This window comes from Crotalus tigris, unplaced genomic scaffold (assembly GCF_016545835.1).
Source record: "Crotalus tigris isolate CLP2741 ecotype Arizona unplaced genomic scaffold, ASM1654583v1 scf7180000020772.518028, whole genome shotgun sequence".
Lineage (NCBI taxonomy): Eukaryota > Metazoa > Chordata > Lepidosauria > Squamata > Viperidae > Crotalus > Crotalus tigris.
The window spans coordinates 1-27,965 of record NW_024098172.1 but is presented as its reverse complement, the minus strand read 5'-3'; the positions used below and the strand labels follow the sequence as shown (position 1 = coordinate 27,965).

General features: G+C 45.4%; 1 protein-coding gene across 4 annotated transcripts in view; it reads left to right on the top strand.

The window, feature by feature from the left end:
- The window catches only part of SMOX (spermine oxidase), a 52,688-nt gene extending 31,357 nt beyond the window's left edge, over positions 1-21,331 (top strand). For 2 of the 4 annotated variants that reach the window (XM_039368401.1, XM_039368402.1), the window contains exons 2-7: positions 3,681-3,915; positions 10,270-10,496; positions 14,466-14,639; positions 16,122-16,824; positions 18,653-18,813; positions 21,007-21,331. In XM_039368401.1, coding sequence (XP_039224335.1) covers positions 3,708-3,915; positions 10,270-10,496; positions 14,466-14,639; positions 16,122-16,824; positions 18,653-18,813; positions 21,007-21,144 — 1,611 coding nt within the window. In that variant the 5' untranslated portion in view covers positions 3,681-3,707 and the 3' untranslated portion in view covers positions 21,145-21,331. The remainder of the gene's footprint in view (positions 1-3,680; positions 3,916-10,269; positions 10,497-14,465; positions 14,640-16,121; positions 16,825-18,652; positions 18,814-21,006) is intronic. The other 2 variants (XM_039368403.1, XM_039368404.1) reach the window with 2 other exon arrangements.
- Positions 21,332-27,965: the final 6,634 nt, after the last annotated feature.

Below are 27,965 nucleotides of genomic sequence, written 5' to 3'. Positions count from 1 at the left end.
AGACCTTGGAGAGGCTGCAACATTCCAGCTGATCGGCGCCTCTTCTGGGCTCAGCAGAAGCACCAGGATCAGCGCCAAGTTCCAGCTGAAGCCTGGCACTGATCCTGGCACTTCCACTGAACCCTGACAGCCCCAAAGAAGTGCTGATCCTGGCGCTTCGGCTGAGCCCTGACAGCCCTGCAGCTCCAGCCGTCTTTCGCTCAGGCTTGTGCGGTGCTGCCACCGGTTCAGCTCATTCCCCTCCCCTGCTACCACTTTTCTAGGATGGTCGCATACCACCTGCCAGGTGCCAATGTACCACAGGTGGTACCCGTACCACTGGTTAAAAAGCCCTGCTATAGTATACCTGAGCAGTGCAAATGGGTGGAGAGCCTTCCTGGCTGCGCAAGCTTTTCTGCCCTGCCCTGGGATAAATGACCAAGCTCCAAGGGCCACATTTGGGGCACATTTTGCCAAATCCATAAAGTCTTCATACGGTACATCCAATGCTTTGTGTTGCTAGTCCTGAAGATATTCCAGGCCTCCAAATCCATAACTTTCACACAGAGGAAGCCTTGGGTCTACGGCCCACAATTCAGCCCAAAATCTCCGTTGCTAAACGAGACCGTCTTAAGTGAGTTTGGCTCCATTTTACCACCCTTCCTGCCACTGTCGGTAAGCGAATCGCCACAGTTGTTAAGTTAACAACATGGCTGTTAAGCGAATCTGTCGACTTGACTGGCCAGAAGGGGATCACGTGACCCCGGGACACTGCAAACCGTCATGAATACGAACCAGTTGCCAAAGCCTCCAAATTTTTTTTTTATTGTAATATTTTATTAATTTTCCAATTTTCCGTTTGAATATTTAAAAAGCAGCATGGTGACTGGGTTAATCAATACTTCAGCAACAAAGCCTTACTGCAAATCTCAGGTCACAACATCAAATAATTCTTCTCTTTTTTCCCTTAACATTTACTGTCTCATATTCAGATTAGTACGTTTCTAATTATATCAACTCAATCAGAACATCATTATTACATTTATCAATAAACTTTTAGCTTATACACATCTTAATTACATTCAATCTTCATAAACAAGCCATATCCTGTTGTTGATTTTTACTCAATTTTTAATTTCTTACCAATATTCCAATTTAAATGTTTATCATTTTCAGATTTGGGGTAACCACCAAAATTTCTTTATCTCACTTCATAACAAACTATAATATCCAAAATACACATTTTATCTATTTGACTATAACCTTGTTCTATTTCCTAAGAGTTATCTGTTTCCCACCATATTTAATCATCTACTTAATAATACAATATCCATTTTGATAAATCAAAACCATTATATATATATTGCCTGGGTTAATCAACAAATCAAACATATTTATAATATTTAATTTTCTTTTCCCTTTTCAGTGTAATTTTTCCAATATTAAGGCCTCTGAATTTTGAACACTACAATTTTGAATGCTGCAACGGTCTTGAAACTTCAAACGGTCATTAAACGGATGGTTATAAGTCAAGGACTACCTGTGTGATCTCTAAGTGTGGTCTTCTGCTCAGAACTTTTAAAGCAGGCATCAAAAAGTTTTATCAAACCCAGATGCTTCCACGCCAGATGCCCCCACTTCCCAAGAACCAGATAAGACCCCTGTTTGGATGCCAACATGAACACTTATTTTATTTTATTTTATTTTATTCCAGAGGACAATAGTGAGAACGTACATAGGCTATGTTGATCTTTTCCTGCCAGTTGTATAAATCAAGCCTTATCTGCAGGAGATGCCCACAAAATTCCTTCCTTAATGGTTTTAGATAGTTTTGAGGTTTGTAATGGCTTCAGATTCTTTAGAAAAAAAAAGAAGAAGAAAAAACTTGTTAAGTGACAGTTTCCTAACTAAGATATTATCGCCTTTGTCAGATTAGGCCTATTATCTCCAGAGAGCAGAGAAATCTATGGCGGAGTGTCTGTATTTGTGTATTGGTGTGTGTTTGGGCATGGGTGTGAATGCATACGTGTAAACATGCATACATCAAAATCCGGCAAGTAAGGAATTTGATGGCATTGGCCTAAAGCAGTGTTTTTCAACCTTGGCAAACTTTAAGATGGGTGGGCTTCAACTCCCAGAATTCCGCAGTCAGTGTGTGTGGACCAGCTCCCAGAATTTCTGTTCTGTTCTGTTCCGTTCCGTTTCCAGTCCAATCCATTCCATTCCATTCTATTCTATTCTGCATTCTGTTCTATTCTGCATTCTGTTCTATTCTATTAGGTCGATACTGTACATTTGGAGCCAGATGCAACAAAAAACAAATATGAAGTGATGTTTTAGTTTAATATATCACCATTTTCAAGCCAAAATTCCCCTTGCAGTAAATCAAAGAGTTTAAAAAAATGGTTTGCAATAAACTCATCTAAAGTATCAGTGGCCTTCCATGACTGTCTGTCTGTCCTATCTGTCTTTGTCTGCTCTGTCTGTATATCCATCCATCCATCATTTATCCATCATCTATCCATCATCTATCTCTACTGTGTAGATAGACAGATGATATTCTATTCTATTCTATTCTATTCTATTCTATTCTATTCTATTCTATTCTAATTCTTTTCCATATTCCAATATCTATTCTATTCTATTCTATTCTATTCTATTCTATTCTATTCTATTCTATTCTATTCTATTCTATTCTATTCTATTCTTTGTTGTTGTTGTTGTTGTTAATTGCGAAGTCGTGTCCGACCCATCGCGACCCCATGGACAACGTTCCTCCAGGTCTTCCTGTCCTATTCTATTCTATTCTATTCTATTCTATTCTATTCTATTCTATTCTATTCTATTCTATTCTATTCTATTCTATTCTATTCTAATTCTTTTCCATATTCCAATATCTATTCTATTCTATTCTGTTCTGTTCTGTTCTGTTCTATTCTATCCTAATTCTTTTCCATATTCCAATATCTATTCTATTCTATTCTATTCTATTCTATTCTATTCTATTCTATTCTATTCTATTCTATTCTATTCTATTCTATTCTATTCTATTCTAAACCCTCCTTTTTCACTACAATTCTCTACTGTACTATTCACTGCAGCGTTATCGTATTCCTTCTCCTGACCTCTTTTTTCAATTTTGGGGTGGGGCCAGCTTTCTCGTGGCTCTGCAGCCAGCCTTCTAGAGGGTCCCCCAACCCCTCCACTTCAAAGGCTCAGTGGGGTGCTTGACTCCCCCAAAGTGGGCAGCTTGTATCTTCTAACGTGTTGCTGTGAGTCTCAAGAAGCAAAACCAGCTGACGTGCTCAGCTGCAGCCACGGGGCAGCGTCTGGTTTGACCACAAAATTGCCCCTCCGGTAGATCGGGCCCGTCTATAAAAAGAAACACCCGGTCTTAAAAATGGGTGCAGGCTCTAAAAATGCTGCTTTTGATCACTGGGTAGTTTCTGAAGCTGTTCATCCTCCAAGTCAGAGGCATTTTTTTAAAAATTCCAGGCTGGGTCTTCATTGCTTCTTGCTGCAGGATTTTAGGGCAGCTTATCCTGCAGCTCGGACGATTCTCCAAAGTCTCAGGGGCTGAACGGGATCTTAAAGGACAGGAGGGAGAGCCTGGCCATAGTGGATCCACTGAAGGGTTGGAGGTTTATTTATATTTTTTGGGTTTATTTTTTTAAAATTTTTTTATTTGGATCTCTTGGCAGGTTCTTTAGGAAGAGAGTTTGGACGGCATGCAAAGTGGTGATACATCGGAAGAGAGTACGGATGACCCCCTTAGTAGTAGGCCACGAGGAGCACGACAGCCGCGAATAGTAGTGATCGGGGCGGGCCTTGCTGGCCTCTCGGCAGCCAAAACTCTCCTAGCAAACGGCTTCACGGATGTGACGGTCCTTGAAGCGTCGGATCGAATCGGAGGCAGAGTCCAAAGCGTGAGACTCGGTAAGGGTGACGGCACTGACATGGCGTAGAGTTTCCTTCCTGAGCAGGGGGTTGGACTAGATGACCTCCAAGGTCCCTTCCAGCTCTGTTATTCTGTTATTCAGTTATTAAATGGCATAGGGTTTCCTGCCTGAGCAGGGGGTTGGACTAGATGACCTCCAAGGTCCCTTCCAGCTCTGTTATTCTGATATTCAGTTATAAAATGGCGTGGGGTGTCCTTCCTGAGCAGGGGGTTGGACTAGATGACCTCCAAGATCCTTTCCAGCTCTGTTATTCTGTTATTCAGTTATAAAATGGCGTAGGGTTTCCTGCCTGAGCAGGGGGTTGGACTAGATGACCTCCAAGGTCCTTTCCAGCTCTGTTATTCTGTTATTCAGTTATAAAATGGCGTAGGGTTTCCTGCCTGAGCAGGGGGTTGGACTAGATGACCTCCAAGGTCCCTTCCAGCTCTGTTATTCTGTTATTCAGTTATAAAATGGCGTGGGGTGTCCTGCCTGAGCAGGGGGTTGGACTAGATGACCTCCAAGGTCTCTTCCAGCTCTGTTATTCTGTTATTCAGTTATAAAATGGCATGGGGTTTCCTGCTTGAGCAGGGGGTTGGACTAGATGACCTCCAAGGTCCTTTCCAGCTCTGTTATTCTTTTATTCAGTTATAAAATGGCGTAGGGTTTCCTGCCTGAGCAGGGGGTTGGACTAGATGACCTCCAAGGTCCCTTCCAGCTCTGTTATTCTGTTATTCAGTTATAAAATGGCGTGGGGTGTCCTGCCTGAGCAGGGGGTTGGACTAGATGACCTCCAAGGTCTCTTCCAGCTCTGTTATTCTGTTATTCAGTTATAAAATGGCATGGGGTTTCCTGCTTGAGCAGGGGGTTGGACTAGATGACCTCCAAGGTCCTTTCCAGCTCTGTTATTCTCAAGGATGGAGATGGGATCCTGAAGTTGCAGAGGGACCCCCAGCATACCGGTTCTGGTCTCAGAGTATGCAGGATTGATGTTTTAAAGATTTATTAATTTATTAAATTTGTATCCCGCCTTTATTAATTTATAAAGTAACCCAAGTTGGTGACCATATTTAATACTCTTTCCTCTTCTTACTTTCCTCACAACAACCCTGTGAAGTGGGCTGGGCTGAGAGAGAATGACTGGCCCAAAGTCACCCAGCCGGCTTTTATGCCTAAGGCGGAACTAGAACTCACAGCTTCCTGGTGATTAGCCCAAAGTCACCCAGTTGACTTTCATGACCAAGGCAAGACTAGAACTCACCGTCTCGTGGTGATTGGCCCAAAGTCACCCAGTCAGCTTTCATGTCTAAGGCGGGATTAGAACTCACAGTCTACTAGTGATTGGCTCAAAGTCACCCAGTGGGCTTCCATGCCTAAGGTGGGACTACAATTCACAATCGCCTGGCGATTGGCCCAAAGTCACCCAATGGGCTTTCATGCCTAAGGGGGGACTAGAACTCGCCGTCTCCTGGTGATTGGCTCATGCTTAAGGCAGAACTAGAACTCGCCGTCTCCTGATTTCTAGGCCAGTGCCTTCACCATTGGCTCTTTTGTATGTGTGTGTGTGTATGTGTATATGTGCGCGTGCGCAAATTGGAGAAATGGGTACATGGTAGAGAACTCCTAGTATCCTTAAAGTCGATCGTAATTTTTTCAGGGTGTGGGAATCAAAGGGTGAAATAGACGCCTTAGGGCAGTGGTTCTCAACCTTTTAATGCCGTGACCCCAACCGGTCGTAAGTCGAGGACTATTCAACGGGTCGTAAGTCGAGGACTACTCAACTGGTGCAGCACCATTTGCAGAATGGGACTTTTGGCGGGCTCAGCAGGGCAGAGACAGCCTGGACAATTCCTATTGGCTTTGGAAAGCCAATAGAATTAGACTCTATTCAAGAGAGTCTATTCTATTGGCTTCCAAAAGCTAATAGAATAAAAGGGAGTAGCACAGCTAAGGAAAAGGGGGGAAAAAATGGCGGACTGCGTTGTTTGGCGACCCCCGTGAAATGGTCGTTCGACTCCAAATGGGATCCCGACCCACAGGTTGAGAACCACTGCCTTAGGGCCATATACATTCAAATTCGCACTCAAATTCTCTGAAAAGACCCAAATCTGGGTTCCCCCTTGATGCTGACTGTCGGAAAGTGGCAAAAACCAGGGTCACGTGACCCAAGGACACCACAACCCTCATATAAATATCACCAAGCGTCCCGAATTCGGATGACGTGACCGTGAGGACGCTGCAAACGGTCGTGGGTGTGAAAAACAGTCACTAGGACCCTCCTTTTCGCTGCCGTTGTAACTTTGAAACCGTCACTAAACGAATAATTGTAAGTCCGGGACTATCTCTACTTGGAATTTCTGTTCTGAGCTTCTGATGGTCTTGAAAATTCCTGGCCGAAGTCTCCTCTTTCAAACTGGTAAATGGGAAAAGCCGGTGTTAAAAAAAGCTGCCGTTCCCCCCCCCCCGTTCTGTCCCTGGGCTAGCCTTGCCTCAGTTTACCTTTCCTCTGATTTTTCGGGTCACAATTCTGCTACTGTTTCCTGGGGTCCAAAGGTCCTTCCGCTTTCGCAGTGAATGTTGAGTGAGAAGTTTTTTTTTTTCTCCCAGCCTTTCGTCGGCCTCGGATACATGCCGGGTCTGCTGGTCCGCATTATAAATACCTTGTCTTCCACCTTCGGGCGCCTATAAATAGCACCCCCCCCTGGAGCATTTTTGGCAAAAACAAAACAAATCCTTGCCGACAAACAGAGCAATTAATTGTGTCTTACATCCTGGAAGTGTTTCTTCCTGGGATCCTGTCCTCAGTTGACACATGCTTCCTTTCGTGAATGCCAGTACAGAAGTTTTTATTAAAAAAAAGAAAAAGTGAAAAATAATCAGGGCCAAAAGCCACAAACCCACATGCCTAAGAATTCTCTATTTCCCACTGTATTAAGTCATCTGCTTAATAACACAATATCCCCTTTAATAAATCAAGAACCATTAGATATATATTGCCTGGGTTAATCAGTAAGTCAAACGTATTCATAGTATTTAATTTTCTTTTCCCTTTTGGATCTAATTTTTAAATCCTGAACCGATAAAACCCTTGTTTTCGACTGATTTCCAAATGTTTTAAATCTGATAATCGGAATTCCCCTTGTCTCAACATCTCCCGAAAGAGCTTGTATTTATTAACTGGGAGAATTGTAGCTTAATCTTCCTTTTCTCTGACCTCACACCCTTCCATTGGGTTGATCAACACCCAGCAGTAAATTAAACCAGGAGGCATCTGAAGAGCTTCTGGGAGGGAAGCAGACCAGAAAGGAAACTTAACGAGTCCAACATCCGTCTTTTCAGCCAAGAACTATGAGCGTCGTGCGGCCCTTGGCGACAAATCTGGAAGGGGAAGTGGGGTCCTCGGCTGCCAAAAAGGCCGGGGTCCCAAAATAGACCCCGGTCTGGGCGTTCTGCCAGACAGGACGGAAGTTCTTCACTGTCCCAACTCCTTAGAGGACCATCGCGTCTGTCAACACACCTGTGCGATGTTTCCTGGTTTCGGCTCTTGGGGTAGGGACGTCAGCGGGGCCGGCTGGGATGAGGCTTGAGAAATGGCACGATCCGTCCAGCGTTCTCACGAGAAAGACGGGTCCCGTTGACCCGCCAGGGTGCGATTCGAAAAATTTAGGGGGCAAGTCAACCTACTGTAGCTTGCACCCAGCACTGGCAGAGACAGGGCTGTTCCTGCGCGGGCTTCCATCAACCCAACACTGGAAGTTTTCAAGAGGAGACTGGACAGCCATATTTGTCTGAAATGATTTAGGGTTTCCTGCCTGAGCAGGGGTTTGGACTAGATGACCTCTAAGGTCCCTTCCAACTCTATTATTCTATTCCATTCCATTGTCTTATTCTATTCTATTCTTCTTATTTAATCCTATCATATCCTATCCTGTCCTGTCCTATTCCTATTCCTATTCTATTCTATTCTATTCTATTCTATTCTATTCTATTCTATTCTATTCTATTCTATTCTATTCTATTCTTCTTATTTAATCCTATCCTGTCCTGTCCTATTCTATTCTATTCCTATTCTATTCTATTCTATTCTATTCTATTCTATTCTATTCTATTCCTATCTATCCTATCCTATCCTATTCCTATCCTATCCTATCCTATCCTATCCTATCCTATCCTATCCTATCCTATCCTATCCTATCCTATCCTATCCTATCCTATCCTATCCTATCCTATTATCATTATTCTATTCTATCCTATTCTATTCATCAATGAGAATAGAGCTGGAAGGGACCTTGGAGGTCTTCTAGTCCAGCCCCCCACTCAGCAGGAGAACCTATACCATTTCAGACCAGTGACTGTCTAGCCTCGTCTTAAAAACCTCCAGTGATGAAGCGCCCACAACTTCTGGTGGCAAGCTGTTCCACTGGTTAATTGTCCTCACTGTGGGGAAGTTTCTCCTTAATTCCAGGTTGCTTCTCTCCTTGATCCGTTTCCACCCATTGTTTCTTGTTCTGCCCTCTGGTGCTTTGGAAAATAAGTTGACCCCCTCTTCTTTGGGGCAGCCCCTGAGATACTGGAATTCTGCTCTCGTGGACCCCGTGCCCAATTCCTGCAGCCGTTCTTCATATATTTCCATTTCCAGTGAGCCCCGGGGGACACTGCAACCGGTCATAAATATGAGTCAGTTGCCAAGCATCTGGATTATGATCACGTGACCAGGGGGAGGCTGCAATGGTCATAAATGTGAAAAATGGTCATAAGTTCCTTTTTTCGGTGCTGTTGGACTGAAGTACTATACTGTACTTTGAATCGTCACTAAACAAACAGTTGTAAGTCAAGGACTGTCTGTATTGATGAAGAGAGCATTGTGACACATTTGCTTGTCCCCCAAATTATTGGCAGGACACGTCTTTCCACGAGGTCCTTTAATCTGCTTCCCCTTTATGCTTCTTGCATAAATTAAGGGTTGATTCAGTGAGTGCAGAGACTCTTCTCCTGTCCTTCATAAGGAGCCAGTTGGCCTACTGGTTAAAGAAGTGGTTCTCAACCTTTTTAATGCCGCGACCCCCAACCGGTCGTAAGTCGAGAACTACTCAACCGGTCGTAAGTCGAGGACTACTCAACTGGTGCAGCACCGTTTCCAGACTGGGGCTTTTGGCGGGCTCAGCAGGGCAGAGACAGCCTGGACAATTCCTATTGGCTTTTGAAAGCCAGTAGAATTAGACTCTATTCAAGAGAGTCTATTCTATTGGCTTTCAAAAGCCAATAGAATAAAAGGGAGTTTCACAGCTAAGGAAAAGGGGGAAAAAAATGGCAGACTGTGTTGTTTGGCGACCCCTGTGAAATGGTCGTTCGACCCCAAATGGGGTCCCGACCCACAGGTTGAGAACCACTGGGTTAAAGGAATCAGGCTAGAAAGCACGAGGTCATGAGTTCAACTCTTACCTTAGCTGGGCAACTTTACGCCAGTCACTGGGAGACGGTGAGTTTAGTCCTGCCTTAGGCATCGAAGCCAGTTGAGTGACTTTGGGCCAATCAACCAGAAGGCGGTGAGTTCTAGACCCGCCTTAGGCATCAATGCCAGCTGGGTGACTTTGGGCCAATCAACAGTACTGGTCCCGCCTTAGGCATCGAAGTCAGCTGGGTGACTTTCGGCCAATCAACCAGGAGATGGTGAGTTCTAGTCCCGCCTTAGGCATTGAAGGCAGCTGAGTGGGCCAATCAACCAGGAGATGGTGAGTTCTAGTCCCGCCTTAGGGCATTGAAGACAGGTGGGTGACTTTGGGCCAGCCCCTCTCTCTCAACCCAACTCACCTCACAGGGTTGTTGTGAGGAAAATAGGAGGAGGAGGAAGTTGTGTTGGATTTGTTTGCTGCCTTGAGTTATTTATAAAAAAAAACAATAAAGGTGGGATAGATGGATGGATGGATGGATGGATATAGATAGATACAGATAGATACAGATAGATAGATGGATATAGAGATAGAGATAGATTGATGATAGATAGATAGGTAGATAGATAGATAGATAGATAGATAGGTAGACAGATAGGTAGGTAGATAGATAGATAGATACATAGGTAGGTAGGTAGGTAGGTAGGTAGATAGATAGATAGATAGATAGATAGATAGATAGATAGATAGATAGATAGATAGATAGATAATAAATAATCATTCAGACAATTCCTCTGATTGAGGGTGGTCAGTAGCCTCCATGTTGGCCCTGGCGTTATAGATTCCTGGATCTGATGATCTTGCTTTGATTCTCCATTGGTTTGGATAAGGCAGATCTCTTTCTCGGATCCACCTTGGTTTCCCTCTCTAACCCTCCCTCCCTCCCTCCCTTCCCGTCGCAGCGAACGCAACTTTTGAACTGGGAGCGACGTGGATCCACGGTTCGAATGGAAATCCCGTCTATCATCTAGCAGAAGATAATGGCTTACTCGAAGAGACAACCGACGATGAGCGGAGCGTGGGTCGCATCAGCCTCTACTCCAGGAATGGGGTGGCCTATCACCTCACCAGCAGCGGGCAGAGGATCCCGAAAGACGTGGTTGAAGAATTCAGTGATTTATACAACGAGGTTTGTAGATCGAGGCTCTGGGAAAGCCCTTGCTGATCTCTGAAGGTCATTTCTCCTTCCTTCCCTCCCTCCTTCCTTCCTTCCTTCCTTCCTTTCTTTCTTCCTTCCTTCCTTTCTTTCTTTCTTTCTTTCTCTTTCTCTCTTTTTCTTTTTGTCTTTTCTCTCTTCCTTCCTTCCTTCCTTCCTTCCTTCCTTCCTTCCTTCCTTCCTTCCTTCCTTCCTTCCTTCCTTCTCTTTCTTTCTTTCTTTCTTTCTTTCTTTCTTTCTTTCTTTTCTTTTCTCTTTTTCTTTTTGTCTTCCTTCCTCCCCCTCTCTCTCCTTCCTTCCTTCCTTCCTTCCTTCCTCTTTCTTTCTTTCTTTCTTTCTTTCTTTCTTTCTTTCTTTCTTTCTTTCTTTCTTTCTTTCTTCTTTGTATCTTTCTCTCTCTTTATCTTTCTTTCTCCCTCCTTCCCTCCTTCCCTCTCTTTCTCTTTCCCTCCCTACCTCCTTCCTCTTTCTTTCTTTCTTTCTTTCTTTCTTTCTTTCTTTCTTTCTTTCTTTCTTTCTTTCTTCTTTGTATCTTTCTCTCTTTCTCTTTCTCTTTCTCCTTTCTTTCTTTCTTTCTTTCGTTCTTTCTTCTTTGTATCTTTCTCTCTTTCTCTTTTTCTCTTTCTCCTTTCTTCTTTCTTTCTTTCTTTCTTTCTTTCTTCTCCTCCCTCCCTCCCTCCTCCTCTCTCTCTCTCTCTCTCTCTCTCTCTCTCTTTCTTTCTTTCTTTCTTTCTTTCTTTCTTTCTTTCTTTCTTTCTTCTGTCTCTATTTTTCTCCCTCCCTCTCTCCCTCTCATTCTCTCTTTCTCTTTCTGTCTCCTTCCCTTCCTTTCTGAAGAAACCAAGTTTTCCTTCTCTGACAAATCTAGACCAGTCTTTAAGGTTAAATTTAGGAAAGGAGAAAAAAAAACAAACAAACCCAACTTCCTTATGTAACGTCATCCAGTTGTTTTACTTATTTTATTTCAATTTCATTTATTGCCGATGAATGGGAAAAATAACCACTTTAGATAGCTTTGCAAGAAGGCTGGATCAGTTATCTGGCCTGGATTATCTGTGGCTTCCGGTAACAATGACTGTTTATCGTGGCTGGAGTGATAGAACCATTTCTTAAAGTCTGGCTGTGGGGAAGGAGCAATCGTTGCCCAGTTAATAAGATTGGTGACCTCTTTGTTGCCATATAGAAGATTACATGGGCCTCCTTATGTTTGGTGTTTGGGAGTAAATCACATGCAACATTTTTTTTTGCTCCTAAGGACCTTCATGGGGGATTCCCAGACTCCTTAGAGACTGTCAGCATTGTGTTGGCTTGTTCATTAGCGAGCTACATTCATTAATATCCTCTTACTCAGAGCATTCCTAGCATCATTTAAAAAGCTGGGAATTAGGATCAAGGTATTAATCAATGGTCTACAGTCCCTTCTCTGCTTTTGGGACGCTATGCCCGGCCTTTCAGACCGGTGTTTGAAAATCAGGGCTTTTGGTTTGCTCCAGACACCGGAAACCCAAAGGAAGTAAAACACCGGATTTATTTTATTTTGCTTGTCTTGCAAAAGTGGGATCTGCTTTCTTTCGGCAAGCTGCTTAGGAAGGCTTAAGCAACCTGGTGCTGAACAGAAGATTATATCAGATTTTTGCCATAATCAAAAGAGTGACTATTATTTTACAGAGGCTGGCAGGTGGGCAGGTAGTCCTCGACTTAACAATAGTAATAGTAGTAATAGTAATAATAGTGGACGTGGCAGTGCCTGGAGACAGCAGAATAGACAAGAAAGAACTGGAGAAGATCACAAAATACAAAGACCCACAAATAGAAATAGAAAGACTGTGGCAAAAGCAAGCAAGGGTAGTACCAATAGTTATAGGCGCCTTGGGTGCAATCCCAAAACAACGGGAGCACCATTGAACACCATTGGCATTGACAAATTCGCTATTAGTCAATTGCAAAAGGCGGCCTTACTAGGCACTGCTTCCATCCTGCGATGATACCTGTAATACCATCAAACATCCACATCTGCCTATCCCAGGTCCTTGGGAAGGGCTCGATAGGTAGACAAAAATGCCAAATCCAGTCTGAACATCTGGCTGACTGTGCGATGATCAATAATAATAATAATAATAATAATAAAAGTTGGAAGGGATCTTGGAGGTCATCTAGTCCAACCCCCTACTCAGGCAGGAAACTCTATACCATTTCAGACAAATGGCTGTCCAGTCTCTTCTTAAAAACTTCCAGTGTTGGAGCATTCACCACTTCTGGAGGCAGGTTGTTCCACTGGTTAATTGTTCTCACCGTCAGGTTCATTTAGTTCCTTTAGTGTCCGTTCAAAGTCACAATGGCCCTGAAAAAAAAAAGTGACTTAGGGCCATTTTTCACACAACTGTGGCGGCGTTCCCACGGTCGCATGATCGAACTTAGCGAATGGCAGGCGTTTATGAGGATTGCCGTGCCTCAGGGTCACGTGATCACCAGCAAAATCAACAGGGAAGACAGATCCACGTCACAATTCTGTGACCCACTTCACAGCTGCAGGGATTCATTTTAAGAACCTTGGCGAGAAATAGCATAAGATGGCTGCAAACTCAGCACCCCAAACTTTCAGTCACAATCCCAAAGGTGCTTCCCCCCCCCCCAGGGGGCAACTGGACTTCTTTGTTTTTCATTGAAGATGTTTCGCTTCTCAGCCAAGAAGCTTCTTCAGCTCTGACTGGATGGTGGGGTCCTGCCCTCAGGTGCTCTGGAGAATAGGTTGACTCTTTGCTTAAGTACTGGAAGATGCTACCATATCACCCCTAGTCTTTCTCTTTGTTAGACTAGACCAGGGGTCTTCAAACTTGGCCCCTTTATGACTTGTGGACTTCAACTCCCAGAATTCCTCAGCCAGGCACGCATGCCTGGCTGAGGAATTCTGGGAGTTGAAGTCCAAAAGTCATAAAAGGGCCAAGTTTGAAGACCCCAGGACTAGACTTACTGAGTTCCTTCAGTTGTTCCTCCTGTGGTTTAGCATCCAGACCCCTGATCTTCTTTGTTGCTTTTCTCTGGAGAGTGAATAAGATTGGCTTGAGATGGCAAAATTGCTATCTTCTTCAGTCTGGTCCCTTCTAGATTTGTGAAAACCAGCTGGAAGATCAAGAGACCAGACTGAGGAAGGTTGGTTCTCTCTTAGATGAGTTTCCATCCATTACTTCTTGTCTTCACCTTAGGTCAGGGGTCTTCACACTTGGCCCTTTTATGACTTGTGGACTTCAACTCCCAGAATTCCTCAGCCAGGCACACTGGCTGAGGCATTCTGGGAGTTGAAGTCCACTCCTCTTAAAGTCTATATCAGGGGGTCTTCAAACTTGGCTCTTTTATGACTGGTGGACTTCAACTCCCAGAATTCCTCAGCCAGGCACACTGGCTGAGGCATTCTGGAAGTTGAAATCCACTCCTCTTAAAGTCTATATCAGTGGTCTTCAAACTTGCCCCTTTTATGAGTGGTGCACTTCAACTCCCAGAATTCCTCAGCCAGGCACGCTGGCTGAGGAATTCTGGGAGTTGAAGTCCACCAGTCATAAAAGGGCCACGTTTGAAGATCCCTGCGCTAAATACATCAAGAGGATGTAATGTATGTGAAAGATAAGAGTGTTCTCTAACATTCTCTAACCTTCACCGCTTCCAGATAAGTGGAATTCCCCAGCTAGCAGACCCACAGCTGAGAATTCTGGGAACTGGTCTCAACATTTGGAAGTTGAATTTATAGGGTCAACATGGGCCTAATATATACCGGACGATTGTCAGGTTGGGAAGGAACGGCTTCCATCCGTGTTCTCTCATCAGGAGAAGAACATCCTAAATGAAATCTTGTCTTCTGATTCTTCTGGAGCAGGTGGAAAGTGGTGAGAGCTGCTTGGGTTCTTGACGCTCTCTGCTCTTATGCACCTTCTCTCCGTCTCGAAACAGGTCTATAACCTGACTCAGGAGTTTTTCCAGAATGGTAAACCAGTCAATGCCGACAGCCAAAATAGCGTGGGGATCTTCACGCGAGATGTCGTGCGCAAACGCATCAAGGCCGATCCAGACGAGTCGGAGACGGTCAAGAAGCTGAAGCTTGCCATGATCCAACAATACCTGAAAGTAAGGAGGGGATGGGAGCCAATGGGGTTTCGCGGTTGAGGCGCCAGGCTGAAAACAGAATGACACGAGTTGGAAGGGACCTTGGAGGTCTTCTAGTCCAACCCCCTGCTCAAGCAGGAGACCCGATACCAAGGGTCTTCAAACTTGGCTCTTTTATGACTTGTAGACTTCAACTCCCAGAATTCCTCAGCCAGGCACGCTGGCTGAGGAATTCTGGGAGTTGAAGTCCACAAGTCACAAAAGGGCCAAGTTTGAAGACCGCTGCCCTATACTGTTTCAGACAGATTTTTGCCCAATCTCTTCTTGAAAACCCCCAGTTATAGAGCACCCACAACTTCTGGAGGCAAGCTGTTCCACTGGTTAATTGTTCTCCTTATTTCTAGGTTGCTTCTTCTCCTTGATTAATTTCCATCCGTTGCTTCTTGTCCTGCCTTCAGGTGCTTTGGAGAATAGCTTGACTCCCTCTTCTTTGTGGAAGCCCCTTATATATTGGGACACTGCTATCACGACACCTGCTAGTCCTTCTTTTCACTAAACTAGACATTCCCTGAAACCGATGCGACTACAGCTCCCAGAATTCCCTCATATTTTATGATTGACAGCAGTTGTCTTGAGAGGGGTGCAGTTTGCAGTCCAAACTTAAGTTCTCACGTTGGTGAATGCTGTAGTATATATGATGTGGAGCTCAAAACTTGGTGGCCCACCGTACATTCCTCATGCTTCAGGTTAGAAATATGGGCCATAACATCTCATAGAAGCATTGTGTCTGATGCCAACCCCTGGGCAGATGGTCAACTGTATTAGGTTGTTAAGAGGTAGTCTGGAATAGTGAATAAAGGCATGGAATCAGAAGTTGGGAGATGGTGAGGTCTGGTCTTGTTTCCACCATGAAGCCAGCTGGGTGGCCTTGGACCCTATCTCAACCCTACAAGAAGAAGACCAGGGAAAACCACTTCCAAATATGCTTCCAACAAAATGCAAGACTTGTCCAGGCAGTCACCAAGAGTCCAAACTGACCTGAAGCCATCACCACCCAAAAAAAAAATATGGTGCTGGTGGACAATGAATAGGATTGGCTTAAAATTTCGATCTTCTTCAATCTGGTCCCTTCTAGATCTGTTGAGATGAAAACCAGCTGGAAACTCGAGAAATCAGACTGAGGAGGGTCTGTGGTCAGGGTAAACCACTAAGTACATCAACAGGACGTAACGTATGTGAAAGATAAGAGTGTCCTCTAACGTTCTCTAACCTTCACAGCTGCCAGATGTGTGGACTTCAACTCCCAGAATTCCCCAGCTAGCAGACCCACAGCTGAGAATTCTGGGAACTGGCCTCAACATTTGGAAGTTGAACTTGTAGGGTTAACATTGGCCTAATATATACCGGACGATTGTCAGGTTGGGAAGGAACGGCTTCCATCCGTGTTCTCCCATCCGGAGAAGAACATCCTAACGGAAATCTTGTCTTCTGATTCTTCTGGAGCAGGTGGAAAGTTGTGAGAGTAGTTCTCACAGCATGGATGAAGTTTCTCTCAGTGAATTTGGGGAGTGGACCGAGATCCCCGGAGCCCACCACATCATCCCTTGCGGCTTTATGAAAATCGTGGAGATCCTGTCCCGGTCTATCCCGGAGTCGGTCATCCATCTGAACAAGCCGGTCAAGTGTATCCACTGGAACCAGTCCATCAGCAAGGAGATCGAGCAAGTGGCCGACCACAACGAAGACCGCCTGGAAGACAACGCAGGGTACAGCGTCCTGCTGGAGTGCGAAGACTGTGAGTTCATCTTGGCCGACCACGTCATCGTGACGGTGTCTTTGGGGGTCCTGAAAAAGCGCCACGAAGACATGTTCTACCCGCCGTTGCCTGACGAGAAGGTGCTGGCTATCCAGAAGCTGGGCATTAGCACCACCGATAAGATCTTCCTGGAATTTGAGGCGCCCTTCTGGAGCCCGGAATGCAACAGCTTTCAGTTCGTCTGGGAAGACGAGGCCGAAGCTGAGAGCCTCACCTACCCGGAGGAGCTGTGGTACAAGAAGATCTGCAGCTTTGACGTCCTCTACCCGCCAGAGCGTTACGGCCACGTCCTGAGCGGCTGGATCTGTGGCGAGGAGGCCCTCATCATGGAGAAGTACGACGACGAAACCGTCGCGGAGATCTGCACCGAGATGCTTCGCAAGTTTACAGGTCTGCGCTTCTTCCCGTTGGGGTGGAGAAGGTGGGAAGGACCAGGTGGTGGGGTGGAGAGCGATGCAGGGATGGGTTCTGCAGGTCCCCGTTGTGGCTCTCCCTGAACTTAATCACGGTGCGGAGCCGTGATTAGTCATGGGGCCAAGGCTTAGCTAGGTAGTTCCAAGGAGTCCCATGAGGAACTTCATCATTGTGGGAGGAGCCACATCCCATTTATGGTGGGAGCAAGGCAGAGGTAGGTGCTTCCAAGGAGACTCATAAGGAACATCATTGTGGGAGGAGCCATGTCCCATTTATGGTGGGACCAAGGCAGATGTAGATGCTTCCAAGAAATCCCATGAGGAACTTCCTCATTGTGGGAGGAGCCACGTCTCATTGATGGACCAAGGCAGATGTAGATGCTTCCACCTACATCTTCCTTGGTCAAGGAATGGGATGTCCTTCTACCTACATTGGCCTACATCAGGGGTCCTCAAACCTGGCCACTTTATGACTTGTGGACTTCAACTCCCAGAATTCCCCAGCCAGCCATGTTGGGAGTTGAAGTCCACAAGTCTTAAAGTGGCCAAGTCTGAGGACCCCTGGCCTACATCTCATGTTGAACTTCATTAGAAAAGGAACACTGAAGGGGACACTTCCTTCGAATTAAGCTTGAATTTTGGTAACTAGATGGAAAAATCAAGGACCTTTTCTTGGAATCACTATGGAAGGGATTGGTGATCCCTGTCGCCTTCCGTTGTGTTGCTTGAACTTCGTAGTCTAGTCAACAACTAGATTTTTGACCAACGTTTGGTCTACACCAGGGGTAGGCAACCTTGGCTCTTTTATGTCTCTGGACTTCAACTCCCAGAATTCCTGAGCCAGCCATGCTGAGGGGAAAGGGAGTGGTTTCTAAGCTGAGCCAGGCTGGCTCAGGAATTCTGGGAGTTGAAGTCCACGAGTCTTAAAAGAGCTAAGGTGGCCTTCCTCTGGTCTACACATTTCAAAAGAAATCAAAAATGTACTCCTTGGTCATCTGTCCCACTCTCATCTCCTCCTCCAGTCATTTCTTAACGTGGTTTGAGGATGTCCAAACCACGTGAAGCTTTCAAGTTATTTACCAAAATTACAGACGATACGTGGCTTTGCAGAATAGACATATGGGCGAATCATATGTTACACCTCAGTCGTGTTGCTGAGGTGTATTTTCTGCTGATCCGTCTGTTTGCTTTTTAATTTGAAGATGCTGCCAGCAACTTTTCCCAAAGCAGAAAAACCAGTTTTAAGGAGAATTGTTTTGACTGGTTTCAGCTTGTGGTTTTTTGTTTTTGTTTTCATTCTTCCACCTGGGCCTGACCGTAAATAAATGGTCAGGTAACTCTGCAACCGTCATCAGAACGAGCCGGATGCAAACTTTTTAATAATATTTATTTAACGGTGGACCCAAATTCCCCTTGATTTTTTTTTTAAACTCCTGTCTGTTAAACCGGCTCTCCGCAACCAAAACGTCATACTTGCTAGAATAATCTCTTTTTAATCAATACAGATAGTCCTCGGCTTAACGGCCGGACTTGAGCCCCAAATTTCTGTTGTTAAGTGAGGCATTTGTTTTGCCCCACTTTACAACCTTTGCTGCCACGGTTGTTAAATGAATCGCTGCAGTTGTTAAGTCAGTAACCTGGTTGTTAAGTGAATCTGGCTTACTCATGGGCTTGGCTGGTCGGAAGGGCGCAAAACCGGGATCACGTGACTCAGGGACGCTACGACTGTCGTAAATGCGAGTCGTTTGCCAAGCCTTTAAATTAGGGTCACGTGACCACAATCTCCTTTTTTTTTTTCACTTTAGGGAATCCAGACATTCCGAAACCTCGGCGGATCCTTCGATCCTCTTGGGGCAGCAACCCCTATATCCGCGGCTCTTACTCCTACACGCAGGTAGGGTCGAGCGGAGCAGATGTGGAGAAACTTGCGAAACCCTTGCCTTACACAGAGAGTTCCAAAACAGTGGTAGGTATTAGTCCTGCTAGCACTGATGACGTTAGCTAGTTGGGTCATGAAACGTCCGCAGGAAAAGTACCAGGCTCAGAGAGCACCAAGGACCCCACAGTCGTCGTCGCCCTCCTCCTCCTCCTCCTCCTCCTCCTCCTCCTCCTCCTCCTCCTCCTCCTCTCAGCAAACCTTACTCTTCTAGCATTGATGCTATTAGCTAGTTGGGTAATGAAATGTCTGCAAGAGAAGGGTAAACATAACAAGTATAAACATAAAAATATTAACAAAACAATAACATAGCTGAATATATCAGGCGCTATATAGAATATCATAATTTTTATATATCTGTTTATTTATATCCTGCGTTTATTACTTTATACATAATTCAAGACAGCAAACGTACCTACGGTAATACTGCTTCCTCCCCCTATTTTCTTCACCACAACAACAACAACCCTGGGAGGTAGTTTGGGCTGCAAGAATAGCCCAAAGTCACCCAGCTGGCTTTTATGCCTAAGGCGGGACTAGAACTCACCGTCTCCTGGTGATTGGCCCAGAGTCATCCAGCTGTCTTTCGTGACTAAGGCGGGACTAGAACTCACCGTCTCCTGGTGATTGGCCCAAAGTCACCCGGCTGGCTTTCGTGCCTAAGGCGGGACTAGAACTCACAGTCTCCTGGTGATTGGCCCAAAGTCACCCAGCCGGTTTTCATGCCTAAGCCGGGACTAGAACTCACCGTCTCCTGGTGATTGGCCCAAAGTCACCCGGCTGGCTTTCGTGCCTAAGGCGGGACTAGAACTCACCGTCTCCTGGTGATTGGCCCAAAGTCATCCAGCTGTCTTTCGTGCCTAAGGCGGGACTAGAACTCACCGTCTCCTGGTGATTGGCCCAAAGTCACCTGGCTGGCTTTCGTGCCTAAGGCGGGACTAGAACTCACTGTCTCCTGGTGATTGGCCCAGCCAGTCCACCCAGCCAGCTTTTATGCCTAAGGCAGCACTAGAACTTTCCATCCTGTTGCCTTCACTGGTAAACCAGACTAGATCTTCCGACATCTCTTTTGACTCTGGAGGAATCTAGAATATGTAAATATTTTCTGAAGTTATTCCTGGTGTCCTCTTGGTTCCTGAAAGGCCGTGTGATAGAATTGCTTTGTGATGTGAAGTAATGTGATAGGAGGCAGGTAGTCCTTGGCTTACGACCACAACGGACCCCAAAATTTCTACGGCTGAGTGAGACACTTGTTAAGTGAGTCCTGCCCCATTTTACGACCTCCCTTGCCACCGTTGTTAAGCCCTGCAGTTGTGAAGTTAGTAAAATGTTAAGTGGCGTTGTCCAAAGGTCGCAAAAGCGGATCATGTGACTCCAGGATATTGCGACCGTCGTAAGTGCGAGTCAGTCGCCAAGCCTCTGAATTTGGATCCCGCGGCCACGGGGAGGCTGCCACGGTCTTGAGTGTGAAAAAGTGTCCTAAGTTTCCCTTTTTTTCAGTGCCTTTAAATCAGACATGTCAAACACAAGGCCCGGGGGCTGGATGCGGCCTGCGACATGGTTTCATGCGGCCCATGAAGCCATCCTGGAAACAGTGAGGGAACGGCCCCCGCTGCCTTGGCCCTAGCCCAGGCCGGCCGGGAGCCAATGTACAATTTTGTGGTGGCCATCTATGCTGAAACGCATTCAGTCTTAGCTCCACAAGGCCGTCTGGAAACAGCGAGGAACCAGCCCCTGCCACGTCACCCGTGCCGCCTAGGTGCATGCTGGGGAGGGGTCACCCTTTGTGAGGAATGAAGAAATGCACCATCGCCTGGAAGTGGCCAGCAAATGGCCCTCGCCTGCTTCACCTATCCGGCTTGATGGGCTCTGCCCTGGTCCCCCCCCCCTTCTGCCAGAGACCCTCAGATCTGTCCCACTCCTGCCCAGGCCCCCACAGGCACCCTTGATACGAACGATGTAGAGCTGGCCACGCCCACCCAGCAGGCCACACCCACTCCATCCACACCCACCCAATAGGCCACACCCACCTTGGCCACACACACCCCCCCAGGGCAACCGCAATGCTGATGCAGCCCTCAGTGAAATTGAGTTGGACACCCCTACTTTAAATGGACCGTCGTAATTCGATCCGTAGTGTTGTTAATTTGTGAAAAACGTTTCTTAAGTTCCTTCCCTCTTTCTTCTTTCTCCTCCGGCGGTCTCCCTCACCTGGGTCTCCAGCCTCTGCAGGTGATGTTTTCGGGCGAGGCGACGCACAGGAAGTACTACTCCACTACCCATGGTGCTTTGCTGTCAGGCCAGAGAGAGGCGACCCGTCTGACCGAAATGTACCAAGATCTTCTCTCCTGCAAGAATTGAGACGGTCGGGGGACTGGCAGAAGACCTTTTCCACTCTGAATTCCTTTTTACTGTTGGGCATCTTAAACCAAAACTTTTTCTTTCTTTCTTTCTTTCTTTCTTTCTTTCTTTCTTTCTTTCTTTCTTTCTTTCTTTCTTTCTTTCTTTCTTTCTTTCTTTCTTTCTTTCTTTCTTTCTTTCTTTTCTTTTCTTTCTTTTTTTAAAAAAAACAACATGCTGATCCTAGAAACATTTTTATCTTTTTTATATTAAAAAAAAATAGTCTTCGCTATTTTAATCCCTAGTTGGTGGACTGTAAAGTTTCTTTTCACCTTCTTTGTATCGTTAACAGGAAAGGGCGTGCCCCCTTCTGCCTGGGCAAACGTTTAATTCCTCGTGTCCGAGCTTTTTCTGACTTTATTTCTGGAGAGATTCTTTCTTTCTTTCTTTCTTTCTTTCTTTCTTTCTTTCTTTCTTTCTTTCTTTCTTTCTTTCTTTCTTTTTCTTTCCTTCCTTCCTTCCTTCCTTCCTTCCTTCCTTCCTTCCTTCCTTCCTTCCTTCCTTCCTTCCTTCCTTCCTTCCTTCCCTTCCTCCCTCCCTCCCTCCCCCCCTCTCTCTCCCAGTATTGTAAGTGCCTTCTATAGTTCAATAAATGTTGCAATGGTTACCCTTTTCTGGTGTGTGGGCAGCGTTCATTGCCAGAAGCATGGCGACATTTCCCCCCCCCCTCCTCCTCCTCCTCCTCCTTTTTCTGTTTCCTCTTCCTCCTTCCCCATCCCACCTTCTTCTTCTCTATCTCTTCCTTCTATTTTCCTCCTCCTTTTTCTATTTCCTCTTCCTCCTTCCTCATCCCACTTTCTTCTTCTCCTCACTGTCTCCTGGTGATTAGCCCAAAAGTTCTTCCCTAAAGCAGGACTAGAACTCACCACCTCCTGGTGATTGGCCCAAAGGTTCTTGCCTAAAGCAGGACTGGAACTCACCATCTCCTATGATTGGCCCAAAGTTACCCATCCAGCTTTCCTGCCTAAGACAGGACTAGAACTCACCCACTCCGGGTGATTGGCCCAAACGTTCTTGCCTAAAGCAGAACTAGAACTCACCACCTCCGGGTGATTGGCCGAAACTTTCTTGCCTAAAGCAGCATTAGGATTCACCGTCTCCTGATGATTGGGCCAAAGTCACCCATTCAGCTTTCATGCCTAAGACAGGACTAGAACTCACCGTCTCCTGGTGATTGGCCCAAAGTCACCCAGCGGGCTGTCATGGCTGAGGTGTGGGACTAGAAATTGCTAGAAACTACAGAGTTTTGTTAGTCTGATAGTGGAACACTTGTTTAGTCTGGGTTGTTTTTCTGTAGATGTGTTTCTAATTTTCCGTCATTTCCTCGGCTGAGGAGGATATCCAGGAAGGGTGGTGTGGTGTTGTTTTCTTCTTCCCTTGTGTATTTTATTCCTTTGAAGATGTTGTTGGTTTTGTCATGTGTCTTCCTTAGTTGTTTCTTTTTTTCTTTTTTTAATCATGACAAAGGTCAGAGCTGGGAAAACTAAGGCCCTTTTATGACTTGTGGACTTCAACTCCCAGAATTCCTGAGCCGCATGGCTGGCTGAGGAATTCTGGGAGTTGAAGTCCACAAGTCATAAAGGGGTCTTAGTTCCCCATGCTGGCTCAGGAATTCTGGGAATTGAAGTCCACAAGTCATAAGGGGGTCTTAGTTCCCATTCTGGCTGAGGAATTCTGGGAGTTGAAGTCCACACAAGTCATAAGGGGGGCCTTAGTTTCCCATGCTGGCTGAGGAATTCTGGGAGTTGAAGTCCAGAAGTCATAAGGGGGTCTTAGTTCCCCATGCTGGCTGAGGAATTATGGGAGTTGAAGTTCACAAGTCATAAAGGGGCCATAGTTCCCCATGCTGGCTGAGGAATTCTGGGAGTTGAAGTCCAGAAGTCATAAGGGGGCCTTAGTTCCCCATGCTGGCTCAGGAATTCTGGGAGTTGAAGTCCACACAAGTCATAAAGGGGCCTTAGTTCCCCATGCTGGCTCAGGAATTCTGGGAATTGAAGTCCATAAGTCATAAAAAGGCTATAGTTCCCCACCCCTGGTCTATGTATATACCGGATCCCGTGCTTTGGTTCATCTACGTGGGAGTGCTATGATTTGTAGACACTGCCTTACTCTACAGTTTCTGCTATGAGTCCTGACACTGGTGGCCACACAATATAATTGCTAGTCTCAAAACACTTGGAGAAGGAAAAAAAATAAGGGTTCTCCTTGCACCCCTTAATTTGGGCACCCACCTGCTTCACTTAGTCTAGTTTTTGTCTCCCAGATATAACATTATCTGACCGGTAGGTTCACTATGGGACAATCTGCCCTTCACGATGGGGTGTGGATTTCTCCTGCTGCCCTAAATTTAGCCATTGTTTACAGCCGGATCATTTAAAATTAGACCTGTTTGGAAGTCGTGGGAGGAAGGGCTGCCGTTTGAAATAAATCCAGGATGGAAGAAATGCTTTCGTAACTTTATCTTGTCAATCAGATGACCTGGAAACTAGAGCAGTTGTACAGCAACCACGCTGGGTGGTAGCATCAAACCCTTTATATCAGTAGTTCTCAACCTTTCTAATGCCGTGACCCCATAATACAGTTCCCCATGTTGTGGTGACCCCCAAGTGGCTGTGGCCACCGATAAGAGGGAGTAGGACAGCTAGGGAAAAGGAAAAAAAATGGCGGACAGCGTGGTTTGGCGACCCCCGTGAAATGGTCGTTTGACAGGCTGAGAACCACTGCTTTATATGAAGATATCTCGGAAGCTAAGCAGCACCAGACTTGCGGTTTCTTTGGATGGGGCACCACCTGGAGAGTGGGACCAGAACTCACTGTCTCCTGGTGATTGGCCCAAAGTCACCCAGCTGGCTTTCGTGCCTAAGATGGGACTAGAACTCACCGTCTCCTGGTGATTGGCCCAAAGTCACCCAGCTGTCTTTCGTGCCTAATGCGGGACTAGAATTCCCTTTTTCCTGATTGATTGGCCCATAGTCACCCAGCTGCCTTCGATGCCTAAGGTGGGACTAGAACTCACTGTCTCCTGGTGATTGGGTCCAAAGTCATCCAGCTGTCTTTCGTGCCTAAGGCGGGACTGGAACTCACCATCTCCGTGTTTCTAGCCTGATGCATTCACTGCTAGACCAAACTGGTCTTCAAGATTTGGCCATGATACATTGTTTTGCCTGTTATGTCTTGTTCTATGTCAGGATATCTTGCTGATTTTAGTTATTTCATTGAGTTTAATTAAATAGAATAGAATAGAATAGAATAGAAAATATGCAATACAATGGAACGGATAGAAAATATGCAATAGAATAGAATAGAACAGAACAGAACAGAATAGAATAGACAAACCTCTGCAGCATTTGAGGAATAATCAAGAATGTTTAGTCTTCTTGCACTATAATAATTCGGTTCTATTAAGATGTCTAATTCGCTTCCTTGAAGTCTTTTCACACAGAATTTTTGAATTCAAAAAATGGGTAACTGCTTTGCCTCTGGTGCACATCTATAACTGAAAAAATCAGATGTTCATATGGATTTTTTTTTTTTAAAAAAAACCACACTTCTATATACTCCAAGTGATTAGATCTGAGCTGCAAATACAGATCGTCCTCACCTTTACCATCACAAATAGAGGGGCTAAAACCTCTGTCGCCAATGAAGAGTTCTGCCCATTTCTGACATTCTTTGGCCATGGTTGGTAAGTGCATCACTGTGTGTGAAGTGAGTAACACCATTGTTAAGTGAATTGGCTTCACCAGATTTGCCTGTCAGAAGATCACAATAGGTCATGATGTGACACCGGGACATGCAGCCGTCATAAATATGAGTCAGTTGCAAGCGTCGAATTTTGATCACGTGACCTGGCCGAGGCTGCAATGGCCGTAAGTGTGAAAAGCAGGTCGTCACTTTTTCTTTTTCAGTGCTGTTGTCACTGTGAACGAGTCACTAAATGACCTTTGTAAACGGGAGGACTATCCAACTCAGAAAGCAATGAAGAACAAATGGAAAACTTGGGAACATTTAACTTGCGCCCTCTAGCGGGCCTGTGGATGGTGCAGCCAGATCTGTAGCTGCCTCATTTGTCACAACAGGCTTAATGATTATTTATTCATTAAGTTGGCGTCAGATTTTAAGGCCACGGAGAGATGTCAAGAAAAGTCGTAAAATGGGGCAAAACTCACTAACACGATGTTACTTAGCCACAGAAATTTCATGCTCACTGCGGTGTTAAGCTGAGGTATTCCCCCCCCCCCCCCCCAAGTGTTGAGCGTAAATACACATTCTGTTTGCGGTTAAGAGGAGAAGACCAGAAGCCATCCACAAAGAGAAAAAAAACCGACACCGGTCAGCAAACAATGCACCGAACGAAGAATTGTGCATGTATTGGGTTACAAAGAAACAATATATAATGTACATTTTTGTGTGGGAAAGCTGACAGGAAATGAACCCATCGCGTTTCCTCAGCCGGGGGGGGGGGGGGGGGAAATAAATACACTTGCAGTGTTTTTTAAGGAGGAAGGGGGCTGAAGAAAGTCGGGCGTAGAATATCAAGGTCCCGCCAATGAACTGTACACCTTGTACACAGTTGTTAAACAATAAAATGAAAGGTTATAAAACATTCGCCGACAGAAGAAATGCAGAGGACGGCTTCGCTATTCGGCCCAGATTTTTAGAAATTCCCAATATATTTTCTGAGGATCGGGTGTTCCGTCTTATTTAACAGAATATCGCCTTTCTCCAGCTCCGTACGTCTGCATTTTCGCCTGTAACTGAAAGGATAAAATCTCTACTTGCCTGTTTTTCCCTTTTCCCCCCAGAGGGTGGAGAAATTCTCTTAGTGTCAAAGAAGCGAGTTTTTGAACATGGGGAAACAAAACAAAAAAGCTCGCCTCTTCACCAGTGACAAATGCAGCATCTAAGGAGTTGCTAACACACATGGGAATTTAAGCATTCTTTGCATTAGGACTTTCACCCATGCAGCCAAAGCTCCTTTTTGCACACCAACCCGTAGTGTACAAATCAGCTGTTCATTCCTTAGATTCAGGAGTTCAAAAAATCTTCCTTGATTCAGGATTCTTCACTGTTACTTGCATGTGAGATTCCGTCACCCTGGTTCATGGTTGTCCCAAAATGCGTTTTCAGAGGCACTGGACTTTCTTGTTTTTCTTGAAGATATTTCGCTTCTATCCCAGAAGCTTCTTCAGTTCTGATTGGATGGTGGAGAATGGAAAGGATTATACTCCTTGCCGACCGCTGGCATTTGCAATCTTTCAGAGAGGAAGTTGAGACCACTTGGAGGTTTATCTGTGTTGGAGAGATACAAAATTATCTATCTCCTGTCTACAACACAATCCCCTTTCACAGTTCCAGAGGACTCACACCCATTTGCACCACTCAAGTGACCCTGAGGGACCAGGTAAACCTCCCAGTGCCTCAACGGCTCTCTAAAAGATGCCAAATGAGTATAAATCTGTTGCATAGGAGTATAAATCTTTCCATTTTTCCCCACCATCCAGTAGAGCTGAGAAGCTTCGGGGATAAGGAGTGAAATTGTCTCAAAGAAATACAAGCAAGTCCCAGTCGTGAAAAAGCATCTTTGGGATTCAATTCATTTTTTTCACATAGGCCTGACTGCATCAATTCACATGCTGTGGTTGTTGACAATGCTGCTGCCTCATACATATATCAGGGGACAAATTTTTCAACATGAGCCAACACACTCCCGCATCACACCCCCAACAAATATGCACAATGGGGTTCCTGCAGCTGCGGCAAAGGCGAAACCCTTCACAAACTCTAACCAACCTGGCCTAGGTTGGACATTTTAGGATAAACAGAACAGGAAACGGAACAATTTAACGGGACGAATATGCATTATCCATAGAACTGAACATGATTAATTCACTTTACATTAATTGCGGTTGGCACTAGGCCAGGGTCTTCAAACTTGGCCCTTTTATGAACTCGTGGCTTCAACTCCCAGATATTCCTGAGCCAGCCATGCTGAGGGGAAGGGAGAGGTTTCCAAGCTGAGCCTGCTGGCTCAGGAATTATTGGGAGTTGAAGTCCACGAGTCATAAAGCAGCCTAGGCCTAGGCCAGAGATAGGCAACCTTGGCTTTTATGACTCGTGGACTTCAACTCCCAAAATTCCTGAGCCAGCATGGGGGAACTATGGCCCTTTCATGACTCGTGGACTTCAACTTCCAGAATTCCTAAGCCAGCACGGCTCAGCTTGGAAACCTCCCCCTTTCCCCTCAGCATGGCTGGCTCGGGAATTCTGGGAGTTGAAATCCACGAGTCATAAAAGAGCCAAGGTTGCCTACCCCTGGCCTAGGGCTACCCACTCTTCCTCTAGGCCAGGAGTCTTCAAATTTGGCCCTTTTATGACTTGCGGACTTCAACTCCCAGCCTGGCTGAGGAATTCTGGGAGTTGAAGTCCACAAGTCATAAAAGGGCCAAGTTTGAAGGCCCTGGTCTAGGCCAAGGGTTCTCCAAATATGGCAACTTTTAAGACTGGTGGACTTCAACCACCTACAATTCCAAAATCGAAGACTGGTGGACTTCCACTCCCAGAATTCACGGCTGGCTGAGAAATTCTGGGCGTTGAAGTCCACAAGTTTTAAAGTTGCCAAGTTTACTAGAGATGGGAGGCCTGGAAAAAAAAATGGAAAAATTGGGGGAAAAAAGAGGTTTTTTTCCTGATTTTTTTCAAAATTGTTTTTTTTTCCTCAGAAATTTTTTTTTTTTAAAAAAAGGAGCGTGGAAGATGTTCTTTTCCAATGATAAATAATA